Source organism: Rhinopithecus roxellana, chromosome 16, assembly GCF_007565055.1.
Source record: "Rhinopithecus roxellana isolate Shanxi Qingling chromosome 16, ASM756505v1, whole genome shotgun sequence".
Taxonomy (NCBI): Eukaryota; Metazoa; Chordata; class Mammalia; order Primates; family Cercopithecidae; genus Rhinopithecus; species Rhinopithecus roxellana.
In genome coordinates this window covers 9,823,416-9,845,186 of record NC_044564.1, presented here as the reverse complement: position 1 = coordinate 9,845,186, position 21,771 = coordinate 9,823,416, and the positions used below count along the sequence as shown (strand labels likewise).

Sequence of the window (21,771 nt, the reverse complement as noted above, 5' to 3'; positions counted from 1 at the left end):
CTGCCTTCGTAGTCAGGCTGAATAAAGAGGTAGCTTTCCCCACCTGGCCCAGCTCTGGAGGGAGGCCCAGGGGCCAGGGTGTCAGCAGGAAAACGGCTCTTCAGCAGGCTGTCCTCCCACACAGCCCTGCAATGTGCCCGCCCACAGGCATGGGACGGGGAGGCGGGGAGGCTCACTGCTGCACTCGCTGGGGGAGCGTTTACGGAGCACACCTAGGTGTGTGTGCGAGCCCGCGTGGTGGATGTGAGCTTGTGCGTGTGTGTGAGCTCGTGCGTGTGTGCGAGCCTGCGTGGTATGTGTGAGCTCCTGCGTGTGTGTGAGCCCGTGTGCATGTGTGTGAGTTTGTGCGTGTGTGTGAGCCCATGTGTGTGCATGCGCTCAAGTGAGCAGAGGCGGGTGCTAGGAGGGCTGAGCCCTTGCCCAGGGTCCTATTTAAGCCTCAGGCATCCCAGCCTTGAGGCAGCACTTGGCAGTTTGGGCAGGGTAGTGGTGGCCCTGGGCACCTTGTGTCCTGCCTGCGCTCCATGTGGCCAAGCACCCAGCGTGGGGCGCCCCGCCGCTGTGGAGAGAGCCTGTGAGCCGCGTGAGTCTGGGGTCCCTGGGGTCCTAACAGGTGGAGGCTGAGGGAGCACACGGGCCTCTGTGAAGCCGGGTGGGGTGGTCTTGGTCAGGGTGTGTTCCCCTCCTCCTGAGGAGAAACTGAGCTTGTGCTAAAGCAAGGGAGATTACAGTCAGACTTAAGGAGGAACTCTGAGACCTCCAGGAAGGAGGGAGCCAGGGGTTGGGGCAAGGGAGGGGTTACAGCAGGGAGGCGGGACCCGGAGTCCCACTGGATATGTTCTACTGGGACGTAAATGTAGGGGCAGGTGGCCTTGGGGTCAAGGGTCTTGCTCCTGAGGGGCTTAGGGGGCCCCAAACTATCCAGAGCCTCTCCCCGTACCAGGCACTAAGCCGTGGTTTTGTACCTGTGGTCTTGGGCCCCTGCCCGTCATGTGAGGGATGCATTAGCCCCTCAACAGGTGGCCCCGGCCTCAGGGAAGGGGAGGGCTGCACGACATGGGACCCTGAGAGGGGCTTTGCCATGGTGCCTGGGACATGGCCCCTGAGGGGTCCTGCCTGTCCCAGGAGGGGCCTTGCTCAGTTCACCTGGGCCCTGGGTCACCTGGGGGAGCCCAGCTTGGCCTCCCACAGAGGCCCCCCACAGCTGTGCCCAAGGCCATCACAGCCTGGGAGCCAGTCCCTTTTGGACCAGGAGGCCACATCCTCCCAGAGAGGCCTGTGTGGCACCCCCACTGGCACTCAGAGATGCTGGCAACCCCAGTGCCACCCTCTGCCTGGACCTGCAACTCCCAGAGCCCTGACCCAAGTGGATGTGGCCCTCCCTGCAGCCTGGGCCAGTTCTCCCTTCCCTCCTGCCTGGGGACTCGGAGGGAGTAGGGGTGTCGCCATAGGCCCGAGCCAGGCCGCAGGAGGACAGAGCCCTGCAGGGAGAAGGGGGTGCTAGAACTCCCCCTCCCCAGGTCTGCCTCAGGGACAGGAGGCACTTGAGGCTTCCATGACAGCTGGGGACTGACTTCAGGGGCCAGAGCCAGGGGCCCTCGGCTCAACTCGGGATTCTGAATCCCAACTCTTTTTTGCCCCAGTGTGACCTCGGGCAGGTCACATATGTCTCTGGGCCTCACTCTCCTGTGCCCTGGGCTGGGTCCAGCAGACAACTGGAAGCAGGATGGGAGCCCTGGTCCTGGGCTATGGGGATCAGGTGTCGGGAATTCCAGTTGTCTGTCAGCTGCCTGTCTCCTGGGCTGTGGGAGTCAGGTATTGGGAATCCTAGGCAGCATCGGGTACCCAGGAGGTGCCATCTCCGCCAACGTTGCGTCTCTTGTTAACTGAGCCCAGCACTGTGCAGGCCTGGAAGAGGCCACCAGCCGTAAGATGGACAGGCTGGGGCCAGGCAGGGTGTGCCAGTGCCAGCCGGGAGGTGGACGGGGCTTGGAACCATCACAGCCACCCATCAGCCCTGGGGCAGACCAGGGCCTGTGAAGCTGGGTCACGGGGTAGACCTGCTTCAGCTGGGCCGCCTCAGCGGGGCCACAGGAGACCATGCTCTCCAGCCTCCCTTGTTTGGGTGTGTGGACTGAGGCCCAGCACGGGGTTCATTCCTTCAAGTTCATTCACACAGCAGACACCGGTGAGGGCTGTGTGGGGCATGGACGCAGGGAGCTCGTGGCAGGGCTGACACAGGGTGTGGTGGGCATAGGGACAGGAGGCACGGGAGGCTTCCTGGGATGTCTGGGGAGTGTTCCACGCCAAGGCTGGTGAGGCTGGCCCAGGGCAGGTGACGGACAGAGGGCTGGACCGGAGTGCCAGCCATGGGAGGGGAGAAGTCGGGGGGAGTCGGCGGGTGCCAAAGGTGGGTGGCACGTCCTAGGGGAGGGGTAGCTGGGTGCTGAGGGTGGGTGGCACGTCCTGGGGGAGGGGTAGCCAGATGCTGAGAGTGGGTGGCACATCCTGGGGGAGGGGTAGCCGGGTGCTGAGGATGGGTGGCACGTCCTGGGGGAGGGGTAGCCGGGTACCGAGGGTGGGTGGCATATCCTGGGGGAGGGGTAGCCGACAGGGGGCAGGTGAGGATCCCAACCTTGGCCAGGGTCTGAGAAGTGTGTGTGGCCCGGGCAAGCAGCCCCCGGTCTCGTGCAGGGGTCTGCGGGGCTAGCTTTGGCTGCAGTGACCCCACTCCCTCCCCAGAGCATCCCAAGGGCCCCGTCTTCAGACGAGGAGTGCTTCTTTGACCTGCTGACCAAGTTCCAGAGCAGCCGCATGGACGACCAGCGCTGTCCCCTGGATGACGGCCAGGCTGGGGCTGCTGAGGCCACGGCCGCCCCCACCCTGGAGGACAGGATCGGTGAGTGCCTCCCTCAGCCGGGCCCTCCCTTGGGCTTGTCTGCAGGGGCCAGGACCAGGGCTCCTGTCCTGCTTCCAGTGAGGAGCTTTTGGGGGACAGAGCAGCAGACCAGCTGCAGAGCACCCTGTCACCAAGGGCGCCCTCCACAGCCCCCGCAGAGCAGCATCCCGGGAAGTGTGTCATCAGTCTGCCCTCCGGAACATACTCAGGCCGCATGGGCGGTCTCGGGGAGGGGCGTGGGCAGGGCGTGGGAGACCGGCGTTCTCCTCTGTCACCCGCTGGAAGCCCCAGAGGTGGGCGTGGGAGCCACAGCAGAGGGAGCAGCCGAGAGCTGCCTAGGCTGCTCAGGAGACTCCCCTGGAAGCCATGGCCTCAGGAGCACAGTGGGCTGGGCTGGGCTCAGAGGTCAGAGCTCACTGTGGCCACAGCCCAAGCCTCGGGCCTGACCCCGCACTGGGTCCCAGGCCTCGCCCTCTGCATCTCCGCAGCCCAGCCCTCCATGACGGCCTCGCCCCAGACCGAGGAATTTTTCGACCTCATCGCCAGCTCCCAGAGCCGCCGGCTGGACGACCAGCGGGCCAGTGTGGGCAGCCTGCCAGGGCTTCGGATCACCCACAGCAATGCAGGGCACCTCCGAGGCCATGGCGAGCCCCAGGAGCCAGGGGACGACTTCTTCAACATGCTCATCAAGTACCAGGTGGGCTGCGGCCCAGGCGGGCATGGCTCATGGCCCCTTTGCCATCCACTTGTGTGGAGGGAACTTGTGTGTCCTGAGGGGTGAGGTGGGCGCTGGTTCCTCTGCCTCAGGTCATGTTTGAGGGACTCCTGGGGGACTCAGCCAGTGTCACCAGATGACCAGGGGTGTCTGAGCCTGAAGCCCTACTTCTGGGAACCCCAGGCTGGGGATACCAGAGACCCCCACAGAAGGCAACCCCAGGACACCCCCAAGCTGTGCCATGCCCCTGCTGTGCAGGCACTCAGGGTGGGGGCTAGGGGGTCATAGGTCCTGGAGCTCATGGCCTCAGGGATTCCCCACCAGCCCTCCACACCCGGCAGGGAAAACACGGGCCAGATAGCACCCCCAGAGTGGGGAGGGCAGGGGGATCCAAGGCTGCCAGCCAGCCGGCGGGACAAAAACAGGGACACCATCCAGGGACCACACAGTGGATAGCAGGGGTGGAGGGTCCAGCCCCAGAGGGCAGAGCCAAGGCTGGGGCTCCAGCCTGGCAGCCACACCGGGAATGCCCTCCTCACCTGTGTGGGGGTGAGCCAGGTAGGGTGGCCGGAGCGGAGACTACTGAGCCAACAGTTGTCCCAACTGGGATCTCAAACTCTGGGGGTCTCACCATCCCTGTAGGGTGCAGCCACTGCTGGGAAGGGGTTCAGGATCCCTAGACTTGGGAACAAGCTGGCGGTGGAGGCTACTTGGCCCACCATGCACCAAGCCAGCGAGTTTCCAGGTCTGCCATCCTCCCTACAGCGGAGAAGAAACTGCGGCCTGGGGCCAGGCATCCGACCAGCCGCCTCCAAACCAGCCCCACCCAAGAGGCCCAGAGTCCCCCGTCCACATGCATGCCTGTGCCAGCTCCGGTCCCTCCTGCTCCAGGCCCTTCAGAGAAGCCCAGATGCCCCCTTGGCCCCCTGGCCTGCACGCTGGAGCAGGCGAGGCCCACGGGGTCGGCCACCTGACCCAAGGGGGAGCCCTGGGGAGCGCCACAGTTTGGGCTCTGCAAGCTGAGACCTCAGGCCTGCCAGGGTCAGCCCCAGGCTGTGCTGGTTTCCAGGACCTGGCAGAGGGATGGCCACGCATGCCCGTCCCTGGGGATCAGCAGATCTGGGGAGCAGGTGTCCAACGCCAACGTAGCCACTGTCTCCTAGGCCTGGTGCACCCATGCCCAGTGGGAATCGTTGGACCTGCTTTTCGCGGATGGGCCTGCCGTGGGCTCCTGGGAGGTGAGGGCAGGGCCACCAGAAGACTGCGCTCAGGGCCCGGGCTCCCAGCACAAGACCCCAGAGCGAGGCAGGCCCCAGAACCAATTTCTTGGGTAGACACGGGGAAGCCCGTGAGCAGTGCACGCCGGCCCTCCAGAACCGCCCCTGTTGACCAGCACCCGGACCACTAGACCTGGGGAGGGTGAGGCCACCAACCGCACTGTGTCCACTCAGTCCTCCAGGATCGATGACCAGCGGTGCCCACCGCCCGACGTGCTGCCCCGGGGCCCCACCATGCCAGACGAGGACTTCTTCAGTCTCATCCAGAGGGTGCAGGCCAAGCGCATGGATGAGCAGCGGGTGGACCTCGCCGGGGGCCCGGAGCAGGGAACAGGCGGCCCGCCTGAGCCCCAGCAGCAGTGCCAGCCTGGTGCGAGCTAAGGCCCTGTGCCCACCGCCAGGCCCACCCTGCCCCTGCTCCTAGACGCTGGGCTCACAGTCACAGCCACGTCCTCCCAAGGCCATCGCTGAGGACAGGCACTGGACATGCAGCCCCACGGCCTCCCCGACCCAGAGCAGCAGGCTCAAGCCAAGCTGCCCGTGGCGGGAGGGCGCTCTTCCATCCCGGGCTGGCCCCCCATGGCCCTCGACTTCCTCCCTCCTGCCCCCGTCGCAGGCCAGGATCGAGCCTTCAGCATGTCGGCCCCGACCCGGTGCTGTCAGGCTCCTGCACCCTCTCCCCCAAGCCCTTCTCGTTCTGTCCTGCCCTGCCAAATGTGAAACCTGCTGTCTCCCCTCCTCTCCCCAAAGGTGTCTCTGAGCCTCTTCTCGGGGCCACCAAGGACAGGGCCACGTTCTGTCCCTCCAGAGCTGGTCTTGGGACAGCCATGCGGCAGGCTTCGTCCCCTCCAGCTTCGTCCCGCGGCAGGGCGCTCTCCAGGCCTATCTCCCCACTCCTGCCCGGGCCGGAGGAGGTCAGCAACCACAGAACGCCCCCCAGACCCGGCATGGCAGACCAGGCCGCAGGGGCAGCTCTAAGGTGCCTCCCCGCTGCAGGGGCCTTGACGGGAGCTGGGCCTGTCTGTAAAGCAGAGGGAATGGCTGGGCATGAACTTCAACACTCCAAACCCCCAAGCCAGGAAAAAGGGCAGGGCCTGGTCCTAGGGACGCTTGCTGGCAGTGGGCACAGTGCTCAGTCAGGGCGGGAGACAGCACCAGGCTGTGACCCTCACCTGAGGCAGGGGTCAGTGGAAGCTGGGGAGGCTTCACTCAGCTCAACCCTGCAGACCCTCCGATATGAGAACCCCCCTTCTCCAACCAGCTGGGGGAGATGACATCACTGCTGTCTCCCCATGGGGAGGGGGCTCACAGGGCACTGAGTTCAGGATCCTGAGACTGGCAGGACCTGCTGGAGCCTGAGATGGGCCCCAGGGACCTGAGGTTGCCTGCTCCTGTCCAGACCCAGCCGTGGCATCTCCCAGGAGCCCCGGGGGCCCTACCATGGCCCCACAGCCCCCAGGGCTGGCAGTTCCAGCTAGAAGGGTGCCTCTAGGCCCCGCTCTCAGGCTGGGATGGAGAGGCAGTCCTGGACCCGGCGAGGTGAGCTGCTTCTGGAGGGGCAGGGCCGCACCCGAGGGCAGGGACAGGTGCCCGGACACAGGGTCTCCAGGACGTAGCGCCCCCCTGCATACTTGAATGTATGTGCGTATTTATTGCTCACATGTGTGTGCCATGTTGTCAGTGGGTCCTTTCCAACCCAAGAGGTACATTTGTTTTTCTGTTTTTTCCTGAAAAATAAAGTCGGCCAAGTGAGTGTGGTCCATATGGCCTTAGTCCCGGGGGTGGCCTGACCCAGGTAAGAGGCTGCACTGTGCAGAGTCCACAGTCCACAGATACGCACGGTCTGGGCCCTCTGAGACCTCAGAAAGATGGAGTTCCCACTGCATTTAACCACGGGGGAGCTGGGGCACAGAGGGGTGAAGTGGCTGCCTGCTGTCACCCCTTACCTCCTCACGCTGCCAGCCCCTAGGGAAACAGAGCATGCTCTGAGCTGACACTCAAGTGGCCAAGGCCAGCCCCCGAAGCAGCAACCCCCAGGTCAGCCCCACGGCCCCTTGAGGACCCAGCCTGCTGCCATTCACCCTGCAGCCGGTGGGGGTGAGGTCCTTTCCTGGAGTCTGATCCGGCTGGGCTCGGGGTCTGGACACTGAGCCACAGTGCAGGAGCTGGGGGCAGATCGGCAGTCTTGGGGCTTGTCTGGGTGCTGCTTGTGGTGGGCAGCACCCCCACGGGGCCCCTGTCGGGGGACACACAGCTGCGCCGGGCAGTCCAGCTGCCCCTTGCCACAGCCCATCTGGCCATGTTGGCAGCCACAGCCTCTGTGCTGGTTGACTCCGTTGCCTCCACCCCAGAAGGGGCCTTGGGAACCAGAATCAACGTGTACTCCAGGTCCGGGGTCCCGGCCGGCTTGCGGGTGGCGGTACATGCACACAGGGTCCAAGTAACCGTGCAGGGTCTAAGACGGCTCACGGCCAGGGAGGTCCAGCAGTGCCCCCCACGCCACTGGCTGACGCCATGGGACAGCCTCCGAAGGTGTGGCTGAGGAGCCCTCTTGGAGAGGCACACGGTGGCGAGGGATGCCCAGGCCAGCAGCCGTCCCCGGGAGGCAGGGATGTCCTGGAGGCAGGGGGTGCAGAGTGCTGGGAGATCAGGATGGCAAAGCCCCTTGCAGAAACCTGGCTGTGGCCGTGGGGCTGCGGGGAGGGAAGGGTGGAGGAAGACAGGGTCCAGGGGGCCCTCAGGCAGAAGCTGGTGGGATGCGTCTGGCACGCCGGGGATGGCCATAGGTCTTCTTTACTCTAGGAATGTGCCAGCCTTGGGAAGGGTGTCCCTCCAGGGCCAGCCTGGGCCCAGAAGTGCTGGCACCAGAGAAAAAGACATGGTAACGTCCACATCCCAACTACTGGCCTCCATCTCCCCAGCTGTAAGAGGAGGGATTGGCCTGAGCAGCTCTCCTCGCTCTAATTCTGCACTTCCAGGTCCGACAGTTCCCTGGACCTCCCCACGTGCTGGTCCAGGCCCTCTGGAGGCAGTGAGGCACCCAAGCCAAGTCCAGCCCCACTGGCCCCCACACTTCCAGGCCCCCAAGAGACCCCCAGTCAGTGCCTCCATGGAGGAGCAGGCCTGGGTGTGGGTGGCCCAGCGAGAGGAGGAGTTTCCACAAATGGCACATAAGGTTCTGGGTGGGAATAATAGAGGGCTGTTGGCTGAGAGGACGGGGTAATCGAGTCAAAGCCCACGCCACAAGCGCGCTGGGAACAATGCCACCAGGTCCCGGCCTCCCACGGGCCGGATGTGAGCTGGCAGTCCCGGCCGGGTCCTGCTGGGAGGGGCTGCACTGGGTCCCTGCCGTGCTCAGTTCTGCCTCCACCTCCCACCTCGCCCCATTCTCTTTCCTGCCAGAGTGTGGTGGGTGATTAATGCTGAAGGTCACACTGCCCAGAACGCTTCTGCAAATAAACAGGCTCCTGTGTTTGCTCGCTTTCATAAACACAGGAACATCCTGTGCACGAACAAGGCTGGGAGACAAACCCCACGTGCCTCGGAGGGCCCTGGGGCATCCAGAGCGCTGTCCACCAAGGGGAGGAGGCCCAGACGGCTCCCCCGGGAGGGGCCTGGAGTTCCCGACACGTGGCCATGCCACAGCTGCTCGTCCTGCCTGGGCCAGCAAGCAGCCTGGTTTGCTCAGTTTCACCAACAGCCAGCGGCCGAGGGCCAGGGCTCAGGTCTGCACTGGCTCACGGAAGGGAGGCTGCCAGAGCTGGCCAGGGGGATGCCAAGGGGCTTGCAGAGGAAGACTGAGGCTCACAGGGGTGGTGACCTGCTCAAAGTCACGCAGTGACAAACAGGAGGGGCTCTGACTCCACATCCAGCCCCCTTTCCAGGTGACTGTGGCCCCTGTGGGCAAGTCTAAGGCGACTCCGTGTAGGAGGAACTGGTGAGGTGAGAGGTCCTGCGGCTCCAGTGTCCCACCCAGTAGCACCAGGGATTCAGAGCAGTCATTCTAACTCCAGAAAAAGAAATGCCACCAGGGCCACAGGCCCCAGCATCCAGAAGTAATGTCTGTTTATTGGTAGAAAACAGGCCATGTCCAGAGAGGCCCAGGGTCAAAACATCCTTCTGGAAGGCAGAAGTCCCACAGTGCTGGGGAGCGCAGGGGTCAGCGTGGCTCCGTCTTGCCAGGGCCGGGGGGACCGTCATCCTCACCTGCTTCCAGAGCAGCAGTGGATGTGGGGGTCCCTGCAGGCTCTAGAACAAACTCCAGGGCCCCCTCGCCCACCACACGGTGCACCTGCTCGCCTCTGGCTGCCAGGATCTCTTCGATATTTCTGGAAGGCAGGGAGGCAACATGGTTCTTCAGGGCCCCCCGCTCGCCCTGCACTTCAGTCCCCTCAGGGTGCCCCATGGTCAGGCCAGAGCTGCAACCACCAGGACCAGCACTCCTGTGGCATCAGGCCACATGGGCACTTCAGATGCTGGCCTGTGTGCCCTCACCAACCCTGTGTCTCTGCCGGTATGTGCTACCTCAGGAACCCAGTCCTGCTCCTGCCCGCTATGCACCAGAGGGAAGAGTCTGTAGCCCCAGGTCTGATGGGAGGACAGCCCCAGCTCCAAGGGCCAGGTACCACCAAGTGCCCAGCATGCTGGTCTCAGACCTGCTGTCACTGTTACTGTCCTGCCCAGGACCCCCCAGCCAGGCAAGGCCCGGACCAGGCTCCCAACACCACCTCCACTGCTCTCCCAGCAGCCAGGGCCCAGGCCACACCACCTGGCCCACACTCCACACTTTGCTGTGGGCCAGCCACTCCGAGACGGCAGAGGGCAAAAAAGTACCACACCAGAAAGGGACAAGACTGGCAGGGAGGGCAGAGGGCAGGCAGAGGCAGGGAGGCAGGGCCACAGAGCTGGCAAGATTTAGCAATGAAAACGCAACCCCTACTTCAGGAATACTTAAACAGCTATCTGGGGTTTATAGGAAATTCTAATTTAACTGTGTGTCTTGTATTGATAAGGTGGCTGGATTGCCCAGGTGAGATTCATAAACCTCCACACTAGGGCACGGTTCCCCCAGGGAGGCCAGGGTCCTTCTGGGTGGACTCCTGGCCCAGCCCTGGGGTACAGGCCTCACCTCTTCCCATTCAGGTCCGAGAACCAACCCAGGTTGTCCGCGATGATGTGGTGGTTCTGGCAGCCGGGGCAGGTCACAATGACCACGCCTTGGTGATAGGCCAGCTTGGAGATGCGCTTGGAGGACCTAGTCCCGCAGACCTGTCTGGGACAGGGCAGCTGGTGAGGCCGTGAGCGCCGCCACGCCCCTCCCGGGAAGACCCGCCCCTCGAGGGGTGGCTCCACCCACCTCACCCTCCAGGGAAGGCCCCGCCCCCGAGGAATAGCTCCACCCACCATCCCAACTCCGCCCTCTCCCGGGAAGGCTCCGCCCCAGGAACGGCTCCACCCCTCCTCATGGTCCGCCTCCCCACCGTCTCAGAAGGCCCTACACCCACCTCGCCCCAAGTTGTGGCTCAACCCCTTCCTCTGACTTGACCCCGCCCCCTGCAGGAAGGCCCTGGCGGGCCGCCTCTCCCCGCAGGCTGTGTGGCGCCAGGTGCGGGTCTGTCCCCGATTCCGTCCCGCCGCGTGCCCACCTTGCAGGTGTAGACAAGCTGGTAGTGCGCAGCTTCCACGCGCCCCAGAGCCGCCGCGGGCCCCGGCCCCGGCTCGGAGCTTGAGCGCCGCCAGCCCCAGGCCCAGGCGCGCCGCCTCCCCGCGACCTCTGGACGGGCCCCGCGGCCCCACAGCCGCCTCAGGCAGGGCCCCCGGGGCTGCACGCGGCTCAGCAGCCTCGGCGCGCCGCCCAGCGCCGCCCGCAGCATCCCGCTCGCCAGCTCCGTCAGCCCTACCCTGGCCCCGCCCCGCCGCCATGTTGGAAGTGGGCACCAGGCGGAAGCGGCCTTCCCGGGCTTCCGTCCTCCGGCTTGGGGTCGCGCTGCGCTCTGCCGCCCCCTGGCGGCCTGATGGGGCCCTGCGTCCACGTGCAGCTCGCCTGCCCGAGGACACCGAGGGCCCGCAGCGAGGAGGGACGGCCGCGGGGCTGCGCGCGAGTGTCCGAGCGGGAATGCGGGTCACCCCATGCTGTTTGTTTATTTAAGCTGCCGTGTTTTCTCACACTTCTACAATGCATGCATGTATTGTTTGTTACATGGTGAAATAGAACAGACCCTGAAGTTACACAGATGGCGTGTGCATGGGGGTGGCGAGCACCCACATGGCCTCCTCAAGCTGAGTGCCGCTTAACAAACAGCCCCCAACGCCAAGGCTGCCTGGCTGGGCCTTTCAGGGCACCAGATTCTTCGTTCCAGGCTAAGCCAGCGACGGCTCGGGGAAGTCTGCGCCCGAGGGCGTCGGCACCCCCAGGTGGCGGGAGGCCCGGCCGGTGGGTGTGCCCTGGACGGGGCCTGCACTGCGGCGGCTAGGAGCCCTCAGTGTCGGTGTTGTCGCTGCCGGTGGTGTTCCCCTGGTCCGCCTCCCCCTGCCGCCAGCCTTTCTGCATCTTCCTGAGGGCCCGCTTCCTGCGAAGACACAGGTGTCTCAGGCGCAGACCCGGCTGCAGCTCCCCAGCCCGTTTTGGAGAAGCCTGGGGGCCGCCCGCCTACCTGCGGTAGTTCTCAAAACTCTCCTTGAGGCGCCGTCGCTCCTTCTCAGGCGGCTCCCCGCTGCTCAGGCCTGCGTCCTGGAGAAAGGGGGAAGGCTTGGGCTCCGGCCGGCTCCCCTGAGGGAACCCGCCCTTCTCACGCGCACCCCCCGGCTCCTGTAACTGCAGACTGGTGGGGGGGCGAGGAGCTCAGACAGCCTCAGCTCAGCAGCGCCAAGCTGGCTGCGCTGTGGGGCCTGCCTATACCCGGGGAGTGAGCCGGTGTGGGTAGCCTGCATTTCAGATGCCAAGACACACGCAGGAGGCCAAGCCACGCTCCGGCCTGGGCTCCAGGCCATTGTTTCTACAACAAAGCCCGAGGCAGTCCTTGCTCTCAGGACTCCTGTGTTCACCTACTCAGGGTTGACGCTGCATCCACTGTAAAGGCCCCAAAGAAACCAGGACCAGGCACGTCCACCTCCAAGCCCCCCGAAGCAGCTGCAGTACCCAAGAAAGGAGGGGGATCCACTTCGCATCCCAGATACCGCACCCCAAGCACTGAGGGCAGAGACCTTGTGGTAGCCCCTCGGCCGTCGTCGGGGCCACTGCAGGGGGTGCCTAGGGCGAGGAGCCACCCTCCCTGTGATCGGTCACCCTGATGCCCACAGCTGGGGGGACCCCACCCTGAGGAAGCCTTACATGGGGGGTCCGCGAACGCTGTTCCTGGTGCAGAGCTGCAAAGGGCTGTTCCGGGCTCCCCCCACCGGCCAGGCATCCTGGAAAGGAGAGTCGTGCCTGTGGGGCCTGCCCACCTGCAGGGCCACATACAGCAAGGGTGCCCCACCCCTCCCCGGCATTGCGGACACCCTGTGGGCCTGGTGGAATCCCCACGTGGGTCCAGTGTAGACTCTACCTTCTGTAGATGAGACTGAGGCCTTACGGCCTCGCTTGCCCATCCATTACTCCAGGATGCTGCCAGGTGCCAGCCCAGGCCCAACGCTCCTGCTAGTGACCATCCCTCCCCCAAGCTGGCTGCCCCCCAGGCAGGAAGGCCTCCCAGACCTCAGGGGAGCTTAAACCCTGGCCTGAGCAGCACTGTCCCCCATCACTCCAAAGCGTCTGTGGGCATGGCGGCCCTGGGGAGAGAGTTGGGAACAGCTACAGTGGCTGTCTGTGTCCTCCTGAGGCGGGGGCAGGGGTACTGCACAATTGGGAGAGAACCTTCAGGTGGCTAGACCCCCTCAGAACCCGCCAGGACCTGGGCAGACCAGGGGTCAGGACCCTTGGGCAGAAACCATGCATGTCCAGTCTCAGCCCTGCTGTGGGGAGGGCCAGGCCGGGGCCGTCCTGGCCATTGGCAGCCCCTCCTTAGAACCAGCCCCTCCCCTGCTCACCCTTGGACCTTCATGCCTGCCCCCACCCCTGCCACAGCCACCCAGGGAGATGGGGGCAGTGCCTGAGTTGGACTCCTGGGTCTGCTCGCCTCTGTGCCTACATGGGGGCTTGGCGTCCCCAGGTTCAAGTGTTCTGGGCTGCGGCCAAAGGTGCTGGTCTTCACTTCCCCATCTGCGGCTCCTTCCCCTTCCGCCTCTGCTTGGAGGCCACAGCCTGGTGCTCGGGAAGCTCGTCCAACTCCCATGCAGCCTCCCAGGGCCGTCTGCTGGGCCCTCCCCGACTCCCATCTGACACCACTTTCAGAGCAAACACCTACCCCATCACCACTACCCGCTTCTGGGCACTCGGGGGCTGCTCCCAGCCAGCCACCCCCGTTCTTCCCCCAGAGAGGCACAGGGGGCCTGTCCTGCCTGCTAGAAGCCCCCACCACTGCCTTACCCCCACTGCACTGGACACAGCAGGCCCTTGGCCACCCCTGCATTCGGCCCTGTCCCTCAAGCCACGTGGGGCCCCGTCTCGCCCCACTTTCTAGCTTTGTGCCCCTGGGCATTTGCTCATTACCACCTCCCTCTGCCCAGGAGGAAGCTTGGAGCAGCCGGGACAGTGGGCCTGCTCACCTCTGCACCCTGGGGGGCTGCCAGAGGGGCCCCACACTCTCCACCCCAGGGGACACTTGTCCCATCAGCTGGGGCCTGGGTTCCACTGGGCTCTGTAGTTTGTTCTCTGGGTGACCTTGGCCATTTTACTTATCTCCAGCCCTAGTTTCCGTCTGTGGAGTGGGGGTTGTGGGGGCTGAGACAGGCATTGCGGCACGGGCTGCCTGTGCTGAAGATGGGCCTCGCTTGGGGCAGCCGGGAGGCCTCCAGGTGCGCTGCCGTCCCCACCTCACCTTTGTCCGAGAGCTGGGTGTCCTCCAGGTCCTGGGGGAGCGAGAGCTTCCGAAGAGGGGCAAGATGTCCCGTTAGGTCACTCTGCCAAGGACCGGACCCGGCCACACAGCCCACCCCAGCCCTTGGCCCTCAGCTGGGTGCGGCCATTGCCGTCACCCCCTGCACAGAGCTTTTCAGAGACTCGGGTGCTCAGCAGACAGACGTGGGGGAGCCCAGCCAGGAAGGTCCCGCCATGAGGATGCAGGAACTGGGCACTGACCATGCCTTGCCTTACCCCTTGAGCCGTCGGAGGCCTTAGCATTTGGCCACCTGCTCTTCCTCCACCGAGCCCAGCCCACTGAGCAGGGCCACGTGATGGGCAGTGTGGGGCTGTGCCTGGTGGCGGCTCAGCCAGGACCCCAGGTGAAGGAAGGCCAGCCTTGTGCCAGCTGGGGTCTCACTCACCTCCTGGGAACTCCTGGGTGAGCTATCCTCCAGGTCGGAGCTCTGTGGTCATAGAAAATGGGGTGGGTGGGCTGTGGGGGCAGAGGGCTCCCCAGGCACAGGGTGGGCAGGGCACACAGCAGGATCCTCCAGGGAGCCCTAGGCATGCTCTTAGCCACACCAGGCCCCCTCCATGCCCAGAACAACGTGCTAGGCTGCCTGATGGCCAGGCCCAGCCCCCACCCCGGCCCTGAAGCCCCATTTCCTGCTGGGGCCCTGAGCTGCCCCTGTGCCCTCACCCCACTGCGATGAGGGGTTCGGTTAGGTGGGGACCCGTCACAGAGGGTTGAGTCAGGAAGGCTCATGTTCCCCCGGCCCTGCATCCCACCCGCCGGCTCCCCTCCCTGCCCCAGGCCCCAGGCCCACCAGAACGAGTGTCTCCAGCTGCTGCCGCCTGAGCCTGCCCTCCACGGCCAGTAGCTGCGCCTCACGCTGGAACACCTGCAGCTGCAGCTCATCCGCCTTCTCACCCAGCTCCCGCACCTGCTTGCGCAGCACGTCCTTCTCCTGCAGGCCCCGGGCGTGCTGCAGGTGCAGCTCCTCCCGTGTGGCGATGGCCTGACGGGACAGTGCAAGGCCGACCCTCAGTGAGGCCCCCAAGCTCGCCCTGGGCCCTCGGCCTGGCTGCCCAGCTCCGAGCAGAGGCCCCGGAGGACGTCAAGCCGCTGGGTGTGGAGGCTGGCCACAGCCCCTCACTTTGTGTGCTCTGTGGACATGAAGTCAGCATTTGAGGGATTGTAAAGGTGACCAGTTGTCCCTGCTGCCCTTCTGTCTTCTCCCAAGCCTGCACCCCCGGTGGACACAGCGTGTGCTGTGCACCCCCCCCCACACACACACGTGCACATTTGATAAATTTTGGATGCAGCTTGATACGGAGACCCTGACTATCCATAGCTAAAACTCCTTCATGAGTGCAGCACTCTTTACCACCCCTGTCCCCACTGCGGATGCTGAGGTAGGTACAGGAGCGAATGTGCAAACATGACAGCCTGACCAGCCCTGCAGCCGAGGCTGGGAGGCCCTCACCTAACTCGTGCCGCCTGGACTGGAGCAACGGCTGGCAGCTTCCCTAATCCCTGGCCAATGTGCTCCCGCACAGCCCCATGGGAGCCCTCGCCCTGGGAGCCACACCAACCCCCACGGGGGCACGACTGGATCTGCCCTTTTTTCCCCATCTTGGGGTGGGCCAGGCGTGAGTGAGGCTGCGGTGGGGCCGCGACAGGAGCTCTGAGCCTGTGCTGCTCTCATGGTGGCCAGGGCTTCCTTTATGGCCCCAAGGGTCTTGTTTTAAGGCTCCTGATGTGGACAAACTGCCGTCCAGAATTTTGCCAAAGCAGCAGTGGTGTCCATTGGAAACAACCTCCAGGATGGGACTCGGGACGGGACATAGGAAGCAGACACAGCCCTGCCCCGCGACGCTCCATCCAGCTCACAGCATGCAGCACTCGAGGCCTTGCAGGCCTCACTCCCGTGGCCCAGGCTGGAGTGCAGTAGCGCAATGGTGACTTGCTGCAGCCTCAGCCTCCTAAATAGCTGGGACCACAGGCATGCACCACCATGCCAATTTTTTTTTTTTTTTTTTTTGAGACGGAGTCTTGCTCTGTCACCCAGGCTGAAGTGCAGTAGCATGATCTCAGCTCACTGCAACCTCTGCCTCCTGGGTTCAAGCGATTCTCCTGCCTCAGCCTCCTGAGTAGCTGGGACTACAGGTGCCTGCCACTACACCCGGCTAATTTTTATATTTTTAGTAGAGACGGGGTTTTACCGTATTGGCCAGGCTGGTCTTGATCTCCTGACCTCAAGTGTTCCACCTGCCTTGCCCTTCTAGAGTGCTGGGATTACAAGCGTGAGCCACCACGCCCGGCCAATTTTTTTTGTATTTTTTATGGAGTTGGGATCTCACCATGTTGCCCAGGCTGCTCTGGAATTCCTGGGCTCAAGTGATCTGCCCGTCTCAGCCTCCCAAAGTGCTGGGATTATAGGCAAGAGCCACCACGTCCAGCCAAGTTTTTTTTCAAGATTAAAAAAAGCTACTGGTAAAACAAGACGGAATGTTTTCATTTTTGTAAAATAAAATCAAAAAGATATATAGATAGGTGATAGATGACAGATAGATAGATAGATAGATAGATAGATAGATAGATAGATAGATAGATAGATAGATGGATGACAGGTAAAATTCTGTAAGGTGGAGCCGGAAGGTTGAGCACGGTTTTCTCTGAGAGCAGGCTGGGGTGGGGAAGTATTGACTTCATCATTGTTTACTTTTTTTTTAATGTTAAGTATTACTTCTGTCATTTAAAAAACAGGCCAGGTGTGGCAGCTCAGCCTGCAACTCCAGCGCTCTGGGAGGCTGGGGCCGGAGGATTGCTTGAGGCCAGTAGTTTGAGGCCACCCTGGGTGACGTAGCAAGACCCCATCTCAAAAACAAATAACAAAGATTAAAAACTCCGTGACAACTGCCCTCAAGGAGTGTGGCCCTGTGCACCCACCCACGAGTGGGGTGCTTTGTCCCGCCCCGTGAGGCGCCCACCTGGTCCCGTTCAATGGCGACCTCCTCCATCTGCAGCAGGATGGCCTCAATGCGGTCCTTGTACATCTTGGAGTCTTTACGCAGGGCCAGGCACTGCAGCTCGAACATCTCCTTCTCCTCCATGCACTGCAGGGGGCGGCAGCTCAGCCCCCACAGGCCTGAGGACCCCCATTCTGGCCCTTGGGATGTACTTGGGGGCAGGGGCTCAGGAGCATGTGGTCAGGCCAGTTGGGATGTGGGGGGAGGTCATAGGAGTCCCCAGGCCCCACCTTCCAGGCACGGAGTGGGAGGAGCTCAGCCCACCCAGTGTGGCTTGGCCCCCAGGAACCGCGTCGCCCTGCCTGCCCTCCTACCCGGAGGCGTCGGGCCTCGCCCTGGCGGAGGTCCTTGCGCAGGGAGAAGATGGTGTTGGCCTGCTCCTGGTGGTCCCGCAGCGCCTGCCGCCAGTCCTCCTCCAGTACCTGGATGTAGGGGCTGCTCCTGTCCAGCTTCCCCTCCTGAAGGGGGCAAAAGGCAATGGCCTGGCTGGGAAGGCCCCCGCTGTCCTGCCCGGGCTGCACCCGCCCTGCCTGCGGCCCCACCTGGACGGAGGCCTCCAGCTCCTGCACCCGGGCCTGGAGGAGGGCCTTCTCCTGCTGCAGCTCCCACAGCAGCTCCTGGCTGGGCCTCTGCTCCATGGCATGCCTGAGCTTCAGTGTGTGCTTGCGCTCCACCTTGCAGTCGTCCTCGGCTTTCATGAGGTTGTGCTTGAGCCGGTCAATCTGCGGAAGGTCCGGTGGAGCCCAGCTGTCCCCTCCAGGCGGTGACAACAGACCCACAGGGCCACCCCTGACTGCCCTGGCCTGTAGACCCCGCCAGGCCAGGCGAGGGGGGCCTGGTTCCCCGGGGGCAGTGGGCGCACCTCCAGCTGCAGGTCACGGTTCCGCATGAGCGCAGCGCCCTTCTCCTCGCTCTGGCGCGCCAAGCGCATGGCCAGGTCGTAGTTCTCCTCCTTGCAGCGCTTGAGCTCACGGCTGCTGGCCTCGGACTCCTCCTTGAGCCTCTGCACCCGCTCCTGGTGCTTGCGCAGCAGGCTGTCCTTCACCCGCAGCTCCTTGATGAAGTCATCCTTGGAGCTCAGCAGCGTGGTCAGGTCCTGCACCTTCTTCTGCAGCTTCATGACCTCGGTCATCAGCAGCTGAGTCAGGCCTGACTCCCCGGACGCGTCTGTGGGCCGGGCCAGCGTTAGACGGTGCCTGTGTTCCCTGGTGGCCCAGCTCTATCACGCCCTGTGCTGTGGCAGGAGCTCAGGGCTCCTAGGGATGGGGGCCGGGCAGAGGACCCAGCACCACTGCCCGCCCCCACCACCACCTCCCCCGTCACTCACCGATGATCATGGAGAAGACACGGGCCGGCTCCTTGCCCGTGACCTTCTTGTACAGCTGTGGGTAGTAGAGCTCCAGGCTCTCAAGGAAGGCCACGTAGCCCTTGTGGCCGGTCCGCTGCAGGATGTCCAGGAGCACGCCTGTGGGCCAGAGGGGCCTAACTGGGGGCGGGGCACAGGCGAGGCAGAGGGCTGGGGTGGGTGGGCCCAGGGGCAGGGACAGGTGGAGGCTGGGATGCAGATGAGGTGTGCTGTGGTCTGGGTCCTGGATGAGGCACACTGTGGGTCTTGGTACTAGGCTGGGGACAAAGTGCTGCCCACCCATTCCTTGGCTGTCTCAGGAGCCCCCGCTGTGGTGGGAGCCCCACTGCCCCTCTTGGCAGCACCGAGCTGGCAGGAGAGGCTGGGGGACAGGGTGGCCATGTGCCAGGGTTGAAGTTGGGCCTCACTGGGAGGCCAGGGGCAAAGCCAGGCGGGGCTCTCCTGGGGTCGAGGATCAGGGTGGCAGAGCGTGCAGCCACCTCCAAGCGGGCTCCTTGGTTGGGTTTGGGGCCTGAGGCCTGCAGGGCAGCACTGACCCACTTTCCGTTTGCGGATGACCAAGTTGGGGTCACTGAGCACCTGCTCCTCATCATCGGGGTTCAGGACCTTGCACTGCCGCAGGTAGGGTGTGATGCGCGAGGGGTCGATGACCGAGGTGAGCATCACCCGGAAGCCCTCCAGGATGCTCCAGCACTCATCATCGTTCTCGTAGTCCGACATGGCCTCAGCAGGCAGGCTGGGGAGTGTGGGGCAGCCGCTGAGAGCGACGTCAGCTCCTGCCCCCACCCAGGCCCCGCTCCCGCTCCTTCTCAGACGCTGGGCCAGGGCTCTCGTCAGGGCTGTCGAGGGGGTCAGCCTAGGGGCATCCAGGAGAGGTGCCCAGCTCCATGTCCCATCCCCACGCTGGATCCCTCAGGGAGGCGGCAGAGACACAGTGACCCGCTCCCCACCAGACCAGCCGAGGGCCCCTCCACAGCCTTTCCCAGCTCCTGCTCCTGCCCCTTGGCCATCCGTGTCACCCAGATATGCAGCGGGGGAGACACAGATGGGGTCTGAGAGAGGAACTGCCTCCACAGCATGACCCGCCTCTGGCCTCTCCCTCCTGGACACTCCCACCATGCCCTGGAGCCTACAGGGGCAGCCACCTCCATGGGTGGAGGAGCTGTGGGCACCTGCCTGGCACTACGGCCAGCCCAAGCTGGGTGAGAGCAGGTTGGCCAATGACCCTCCCACTAGGGCAGCAGCTGGGGGAGCCGGTTCTGGTAGAACTTCCTCATTCCCCTGACCGACGCCTGCTCACATCCCAGGCTGTGCCCTCCCTTCTCCACAGCCGGTTGTTGATGATGCAAGAGTGGCCACCCAGCCCTGCCGCAGCTGCCAGCGTCGCTGCACTGGCCAGGAAGAGCTTCCCACAGGAGCGTGTCTCTGTCACTCCCCGCCGGCCCCGCAACCCTGGGAGGGGCTGTTGGTGTTGCCCTGGGCTGGCCAGGAGTGCTGCTGTGCTGTTTTCTCCAGGTTCTTAGGTGCTGGGCACCAGTGAATCTCTGGACTCTTCTCCTGCCCCAGATGAGGCCCGACCCCCATCCCACTGGCTGAAACAAGAGAACTACCCATGTTGGGACCAGCCACTGCTGTCCCTTTCTGCCAGCGCGGTGGAAGCCTCAGCCGCTGAAAGCCACTCCCTCTGGGACTGGGACTGGGGCAAGGCTGGGAACAGCCACATGGTCCTGCCTCCCACGCAGGTCCCCGGTCCTCAGCCTCCAGCCCTGCTGGGAAATGCTGGTTTCCAGCCTAAAGGAGCTGGGTCACTACTCCTGGAGACACAGTTGCCCCAGACTTGGTCTTTTGAAGAATTTCTCAACTTCCCACTGTACTTTGTCAGCCCATTCAGGACAGTTTTGACAGACAAGGGGCTGAATAGAAACACCGGCCACACAGTGGACAGTCCTGGGAACACTGGGCCCCTTTCCTGCCTCCCCAACCTGAAATGCAGGGTCCCACCTGCCACCGTAATACCACTGAAAGGAACATGTCTCCGCCCAGTGGCCATGAAAGGGATGGGGCCGCACGGCGGAGGCTGCCTTGCTGCCTGTGGGAAGCCTCATGCTGCTCTAGGGGGATTAGCTCCAGGATCCTGAACTAAGCCGGCGCCGACCTTCTTGGTCACTTTTCAGAAAAGTACCAGACCCACCCACCTGAGGGTCTTCCAGGAGCCACCTGCACTGTAGACGCACCAGGAGCCAGGGACGCAGAGCCTCGGGGAGATGCTGCCCGGGGCTGCAGGGAGGGAGGAGTGCGCCGGACGCCTGTGCACTTCCTGATGGCTTCTGCTTAACTCCACAGTCCCGCCAGTCCTCCCACAGGGGAACAGTCCCTGGTGGCCTGCCTTCTGATTCGCCCAGCCCAGGAGGCCCGGAGAGGCAGACGGAAGTGGAAGTCGTCTGCCCTCCAAAGGAAAGCTGCTGTCAGCCCTCCCAGCCTGGCCGGGGGCCGGGGGTCCTGAGAATGCCCCAGAGGCCCAGCCCTGGCACCTGGCAAGTAGAAGAGACAGCAGAGACCCCCCAGGAGGCTGGATGAGGCCAGACCGCACCCAGTCGCTTTGACCTGGTCATAGGTTTCTGAAGGCCTCTTCAGGAGGGCATGCTCTGCCCTGTGCGGACACCCTTGCCCTTGCCAGCATCTCGGGACAGCGGGGCAGGGCATGTGCAGGGGGGCACACCGCCACACAGCATGGCCAGCACACGCCTTGGTCACCAAAGGGCTGCAGCCCACCTTATGGAGCCCAGGAGGCCACTGCAGCCTGCCAGGGGCCATGGCACCGGCCACCACCCAGCTGCACACGGGGGAGAAGCGTCCCTTTTCAGAAGTGTCGCTCGATATCATTATCCTTGTTACGAGGCATCCCTGCTCTTCTCCAGATGCACGTGAGGACTGAGGCCACTCCCAGGGTCCCCCAAGCCAGCTTCAGAAGCACCGGTGATGGCAGGGCACGGCTCGCCCCCCATCCAAGGACAACGGGCAGCAGAGTCTGCCCTGAACTGTGCACTTCAGCGTGTGGGCTGCTGGAGCCTCATCCCTGCAGGCTTGGGAACCCCCAGGCCCCGCCTCACCCGGTAAAGCTGGTTGAACCGAGTTGCCACCCAACAGCTTTGAGAAGGGGCCGCCAGGGTGGAAGGCCAGGAAGCTGGTGCGGAGCTCACCTACCCGTTCCCAGCCCCCGGCCTTCAGGCCTGACATCACGCATTGAGGAGTGGAGTTCGGGGTCCTCTGGGGCTCTTGGGAATGCCACACTCCAGGCTGGGCCCCCCACCAGCAGCATGAGCGAGTGTGCAGGCAGGAACGCCGTCCTGGGCCCTGCTGGGGGTGGGCCCGAACTGGCGCCAGGCCCTCATGACCCAGTGTTTCCCCAGCTTGTAAAACGAGGGACTCCAGTGATTTCGCTGTGGTGTCCTTAGGAATTAACACACATACCGTGTTCTCTAACCATATCGGAAGCTAAAAATCAGTAACAGTTACCTGGAAAATCCCTAAATATTTGGAAAT

At 63.9% G+C, this 21,771-nt stretch overlaps 3 protein-coding genes across 10 annotated transcripts in view; 1 reads left to right on the top strand and 2 right to left on the bottom strand.

Moving 5' to 3' along the window:
• The window catches only part of GPSM1 (G protein signaling modulator 1), a 31,610-nt gene extending 24,966 nt beyond the window's left edge, over positions 1 to 6,644 (top strand). For 2 of the 4 annotated variants that reach the window (XM_030919633.1, XM_030919634.1), the window contains 3 exons: positions 2,743 to 2,899; positions 3,388 to 3,596; positions 5,066 to 6,644. In XM_030919633.1, coding sequence (XP_030775493.1) covers positions 2,743 to 2,899; positions 3,388 to 3,596; positions 5,066 to 5,272 — 573 coding nt within the window. In that variant the 3' untranslated portion in view covers positions 5,273 to 6,644. The other 2 variants (XM_030919632.1, XM_030919631.1) reach the window with 2 other exon arrangements.
• Positions 6,645 to 8,939: 2,295 nt separating this feature from the next.
• DNLZ (DNL-type zinc finger) lies at positions 8,940 to 10,988 on the bottom strand. Its single transcript, XM_010372734.2, has 3 exons — positions 10,537 to 10,988; positions 10,020 to 10,159; positions 8,940 to 9,219 (listed from the first exon to the last, which is right to left on the bottom strand). Exons 1-3 carry the CDS (start codon positions 10,762 to 10,764, stop codon positions 9,051 to 9,053), a joined length of 537 nt encoding a protein of 178 aa, XP_010371036.1. The 5' UTR covers positions 10,765 to 10,988; the 3' UTR covers positions 8,940 to 9,050.
• Positions 10,989 to 11,007: 19 nt separating this feature from the next.
• CARD9 (caspase recruitment domain family member 9) lies at positions 11,008 to 20,567 on the bottom strand. Of its 5 annotated transcripts, none has more exons than XM_010372733.2 (13): positions 20,424 to 20,567; positions 18,765 to 18,964; positions 18,190 to 18,327; positions 17,725 to 18,029; positions 17,405 to 17,584; positions 17,177 to 17,320; positions 16,824 to 16,949; positions 14,657 to 14,848; positions 14,252 to 14,293; positions 13,807 to 13,852; positions 12,222 to 12,298; positions 11,545 to 11,621; positions 11,008 to 11,460 (listed from the first exon to the last, which is right to left on the bottom strand). In XM_010372733.2, exons 2-13 carry the CDS (start codon positions 18,946 to 18,948, stop codon positions 11,361 to 11,363), a joined length of 1,611 nt encoding a protein of 536 aa, XP_010371035.1. In that variant the 5' UTR covers positions 18,949 to 18,964; positions 20,424 to 20,567; the 3' UTR covers positions 11,008 to 11,360. The 5 variants fall into 5 exon arrangements, 3 of the variants coding, with proteins under 3 accessions (XP_010371035.1, XP_030775495.1, XP_030775496.1); XM_030919635.1 differs by having other exon boundaries at positions 18,765 to 19,084; positions 20,424 to 20,563; XM_030919636.1 differs by having other exon boundaries at positions 20,463 to 20,559.
• Between the last annotated feature and the right edge of the window lie 1,204 nt (positions 20,568 to 21,771).